Source organism: Triticum dicoccoides, chromosome 7B (assembly GCF_002162155.2).
Source record: "Triticum dicoccoides isolate Atlit2015 ecotype Zavitan chromosome 7B, WEW_v2.0, whole genome shotgun sequence".
Lineage (NCBI taxonomy): Eukaryota > Viridiplantae > Streptophyta > Magnoliopsida > Poales > Poaceae > Triticum > Triticum dicoccoides.
Genome location: NC_041393.1, coordinates 569,470,491 through 569,475,891, shown reverse-complemented (window position 1 = coordinate 569,475,891; position 5,401 = coordinate 569,470,491). Strand labels below are relative to the sequence as shown.

The 5,401-nt window shown below is 51.1% G+C and overlaps 1 protein-coding gene across 1 annotated transcript; it reads left to right on the top strand.

The window, feature by feature from the left end:
• Nucleotides 1-2,829: 2,829 nt before the first annotated feature.
• LOC119342027 (myricetin 3-O-rhamnoside 1,2-glucosyltransferase UGT709G2-like) lies at nt 2,830-4,553 on the top strand. Its single transcript, XM_037613864.1, has one exon. The coding sequence runs from the start codon at nt 2,861-2,863 to the stop codon at nt 4,283-4,285; it is 1,425 nt and encodes a 474-aa protein (XP_037469761.1). The 5' UTR covers nt 2,830-2,860; the 3' UTR covers nt 4,286-4,553.
• Nucleotides 4,554-5,401: the final 848 nt, after the last annotated feature.

Here is a 5,401-nt window from a genome sequence, read left to right as displayed (position 1 = left end):
TATAGTTATCGAATAGAAAATGATTATATCTCGTATCTAGTACTAGTACCTGCCTAACTGTTAAAAAGCCAAGTAGCCAAATCAATAATTGACTGATGAAATCAGCAGTGATGTCATCAGTTGCAATTTAGAATGCCAATAAGAACAGGGTTTCACCACTATTGCCTACCAACACGTGCGGACACGCTTGCTCCGATTTGGTCTTCGTTTGATCTGCAGGCTGAACTATTTTTACGCGACGTGTCGAGGTGTTCTGCATGTAACCATATTTGTATGTAACATCATATTTAAATCTCAACGTGGCTTGTAGCACCACTTGGACTTAGGCAGCATCTCGATCTCTTCTCCACTCCATTGTCAAACTGATTGAGTGAGCACGTATTCTAAACTAGGAGGAGCATCGATAGCTTCGCCCAACATCTGTAGACGCGTCCGATCAATGACCAGACAAGAGACATTAAAAAAGTGACCCAACTAGATCCACAAGTGACTCAACCAGATTCTTTATATCATGCATATACTTTCGACTGTCCATACACCTTTGTTTGAGACTAAATATAGGATGAATATAAAGACTCGTAGACACGTCTGATCGGTCCACCACGTAGGACGTGTCTCACTAAGAACAACCTTTTTCTTTCTTTCTTTTCATCTCGAACAATCACATGCAAGTGACTGGACATGTAAGGGGAAAGTGTGGAGCATGGCTACATGCACGGATAAATGGCGGCTCAAAACAAACACGTCGGGACACTAACCGAGCGCATTCAGATGTTTAGGGGGGTGTATTTGCTAAGTCTAGCTATAGATGCTCTAACATGAAGCGGTTAGAGCAAAGATTCAATTCAATTCAATGTAGTATGGTACCAAAATATGGGAGAGAAGATTCTTTGGCATGAAGGACAGGTTGTACCAACTCTTGGGCTATGCAAGTACAGGGGCACCGAGTCTCTCACGCGTGTTTCTTTTTTACTTTTGATTTTTAAACTTTCAAATATTTTGAAAATAATGTGGGATCCAACTACTTCGTGAAGCGTGAGGCGATCGAGTGGCTGGGCAGGGCTTAGCAAGTGTGTGCCCTCCGAATTCCCGAGCATTAGAGCATCTCCAACAAGTGATGTAAAAATACATAACTTGGTGTAGAAACGGTTTATACATCACCGTGCACAAAAATCTAGCTTCAACGTGTGATGTATATGTAAAATCATGTGGTACAATTTTAGGGCTTGATGTAAAATCACCATGCATCATGTAGTCAGTTGCCCAAACGTAAAAATGGCTGAAACCCCATGTACTGCGCGCAGCGCGAAACTTCCTCCACCTGCCGACCGGCCCCACCTGCATGTTGTTGCCGCGCCTCGCCGGCTTAGATTTGTCCTCCCACGCCTCTCTCCGCCCCTCTCTGTCCCTCTTCATCCGTCGGAGCCGCCGCCATATCCGTCGTGGAGCCACCACCGAATCCCCCGAATCCTCCACCGCCACCGAGCCCCTTCGCCGCGGAATCAACCTCCCCCTCCACCTTCCTTGGCCTCTCTTCGCCCGTTTCGGTCATCCCCGCATCGTCACCTGCGAAGCTCCACCAGCTTCCACATCGTGCATGGCCATGAATCCGACCATTACTCGGCCAAGATCACGCAGGACGGCATGCGCTAATGGCTTGGCTCATGGGATGAGCCAGACAACGCTGCCCGCGCCTTCGACAAGGCTTGTTGGCGGCTAAGCCGACCAAAGTCCCACTTTAACTTCCCGAAGATCGACAACTAGGCCGACGTGGAGTTCATCGGTCCTGACATCGAGTTGACTACCGTCAAGGAGAAGAATTAGCCACAGACCGTTATTGGTTAGTGTGACTCTAGTCGGCAGGATGAGGCCTTGATGGCGAGGTTTGCGGCGGAAAATGCGTACCTCGTGTAGGCGGAATACGAGTTCTATGCGTCGCGGAACAAGGCGAACAAGGAGATGGAGGAGGATGACAAGGCTGGACCCTCGACGGTGGTCGTGCTCGATAGTTTGGACTCGGTGAAGAACGAGGACGACGAGTCAGGCTCCGACATCGACTGGGACGACCTCTTCGATGAGTATTCGGCAGTAGTTTTTGTTTTTGTTTCGTAGTCGAAGTATCATTCTATCGGAACTACTCTTAAGTTTCTATCAGACCATGTTTTAGTTTGTATCAAGACCATGTTTGAAATTTGCAATGTTCCTACGCTTTCGTGTCCAATACACATCATCTGCGGGAGCAAAATGATGCCCTATTTTACATCATGTGTTGGGGCAAACATGTTTGAGGTGATGCAAAATTAAGTTTTTGACGATGTAAAACTATTTTGTGTGTGCCCAAAATACATCACCTGGTGGAGATGCTCTTATGGTGATAAACCAGATTATGATAACCATAATGATGATGGACCAGAAAATGACCTCGTAAAAATCATGGTTTTCTCGATGTGATTCACTGAATTTTCATAATTTCAGGAGGCAATGCAATATTTACCTTTGAATCAAATATTCTAGCCATTTCAATAGTACACAAATTGAAAAAATCAAAATGTTTTGGAATTTACAAAATATTTGGATAAATTTCAAGTAAATGTTTCGGTTTTGGCTGAAATAAAATCAGAGATTCAGTGGATTTCAGTATTTTGGTACAGGGTGGGAAAAAAAAGATTGAACTTTCTTTTCCATGGTAAAAATACAGATAACATTCTTGCCGTGCCTTTCCCTAAAAAAACATTCTTGCCGTGCCGATACAACTAAGGAACAGCGACATGTCCGGACGCATGCTATTAGAGATCACCTACACGCCGGACCGAGTTGCCCTTAAATTTGCGAGTTGGACTACCTGCCACTTCCCGCATAGATGGATGCCGCGGTGCACGTTCTCGTGTTCCCTTGGCCACGGCAGGGACACATCAATCCCATGCTCCAGTTCGCCACCGCCCTCGTCGACGTTGGCGTCCAAGTCACGTTCCTCCACACCGAGCACAACCTCCGCCGTCTCGCCCAGGCGCATCCGCCGGGCCTACGCTTGCTATCCATCCCCGACGGCCTCCCCGACGAGCACCCCCGCGGCTTCTTGGCGTTCATGGAGTCCATGTGCACGGCGGGCAGCGCCGCATACCGTGCCCTGCTCTTGTCGCTTGTCTGTGCTGCTGATGCGCCAGTGACATGCGTTGTCGCTGATGGCACCATGCCGTTCGCCATCGAAATCCCCGAGGAGCTCGGCATCCCCGCGCTCTCCTTCGTCACGCACAGCGCGTGCAGCTACCTAGCGTTCCTGTGTATGCCCAAGCTCGTCGAGCTCGGCGAGACTCCCTTCACTGCGGACGACCTGGTTTCTAGCGTTCCGGGGATGGAGCGCTTCCTCCGGCGACGAGATCTTCCTCGTGGGCTCTACTGCACCGAGCAAGGCGACGGTGATCCCTTGGTGCTCAAGTTCGCCGAGGCCGTCGGTCGTACCAGCAAGGCATGTGCGCTCATATTCAACACCGCCGCGTCCATGGAGCGGCCAGCGCTCGCCCACGTCGCGTCGGGCACAAGCGACGTCTTCGCTATAGGCCCACTGCACGCCAGGTCGAGTTCCGCCGCAAGCCCAAGCCTGTGGCGGGAGGACGACGGATGCATGGCGTGGCTGGACGGCCACGAGGACCGGTCCGTCGTATACGTGAGCCTGGGGAGCCTCGCCGTGATCACGCACGCGCAGTTCACCGAGTTCCTCTCCGGCCTGGCCGCCACGGGGTACGCCTTCCTCTGGGCTCTCCGGCCGGGCATGGTCCAGACGACCAGCCCCGCTCTCCTCCGAGAAGCAGTCGGGGCAGCGGGAGGCAAGGGGCGCGTCGTCGAGTGGGCTCCTCAGCGGGACGTGTTGCGGCACCGGGCGGTGGGTTGCTTTCTGACACACGCCGGATGGAACTCGACGCTGGAGTGCGCCGTCGAGGGCATGCCGATGGTGTGCTGGCCCTTCTTCGTCGACCAGCAGACCAACAGCCGCTTCGTGGGCGCCGTCTGGAGGACGGGGCTGGACATGAAGGACGTCTGCCAGAGAGGGGTCGTGGAGAGGACGGTGAGAGAGGCCATGGCATCCGACGAGATCAGGGCAGCGGCCCAAGCCATGGCGCAGCAGTTGAGGCTGGATGTTGCGGAGACGGGGTCGTCGTCGTCGGAGTTGGAGCGTCTCGTCCGCTTCATCAGGGAGCTCAGCGTCAGATCCTCCTCAAGCCCAGAATTATTGGAAACTAGCACAAGCTGCAGAGGTCTCTCATTTACATCTCACTACTACTACTAATTTACGAGACACGTGGTCCTGTAAAACGAACACATTGTTTAGTGGTATCTCCAAATCTTGAGTTGTGTAGACCGATCATGTTTTTGTTATTTGCCATCCATGCTTCCTCATGGCAGTGGTCTGGTGGACATGGTGTTGGACTTGGATCATCACAATTATTATTATTTCTCTCCCCATCACCACCCACTGGCTCTTATTCTTTCCATGAACCTTCTCATGGATCTGAAAGCAATGATCAAGAATAAAATATTGCCCCTTTGATTTTCAACCCGCTGGGGAATCATGGCAAAACAGAATTGCAAACAGGTAACATGATTTCCTTCAAGTTGCTTTCATACATCACAGCCAAAGTGAAAAAATTGCAAAAGCTAAAGCATAAGCCCAAATAAACATGGCATCAAAGGAAGGGATTTTGTACTGCCTGATCACTTTTGAATCACTGTAGGAGCGAACATGCAGAATCCGACGGAGTACCTGATTCTAGATATTTCGAAGTAGAAAATTTTCTCTAGATGATCATCTATCTATAAGGCACGTCTAGTTATTCTACGTCCAAGTGACTCAATCAAACAAGAAACAAAAAGACAAAAGAATATGCTTGCACAAATCTATGCATAAAATTAATGACATAGAACTTGGATGTGCAATACTTAGAGCACATCTAGATGTGCTTTAGCAAAACTGATGATTATATCAAGGGTCCGAATAACTGCCACACGTGTGGCATGGACGGGAACCCGCCCGCCCGCCTCGTGTGGCATGGACGGGAACTGGCCCGCACGACCACGTCCGCGCGCACAAAACCACGGCCCGCACGTCCGGTGCGTGGCAACCCCGCCCGCACTACCCCGTCAGGGCCACACGACCCGCTGCCCGCACGACCCAGCCGTTCCCGTCCTCCGCTCGATCGCCTCTCTCGACTGCCGCCATCGTCCCCCACCTCTCGAACCCCTACCTCCGTTGCCGGCCTTCTCTGGTTGCCATGGCAACCAGAGCAGATCCATAGGGTAAACCCACCGCAAACCACACCCCAACCCTCCCCACCCCCAGCCCCCCACTCCAACCCAGCCCTTCAGAGACGATCAGCTAAAATCAGGTGAAAATCTCCCTATCTCA

What these genes read in the sequence shown, in the direction of transcription:
- LOC119342027 (XM_037613864.1), top strand. Translation starts at nt 2,861, where the DNA reads ATGGATGCCGCGGTGCACGTTCTCGTGTTCCCTTGGCCACGGCAGGGA.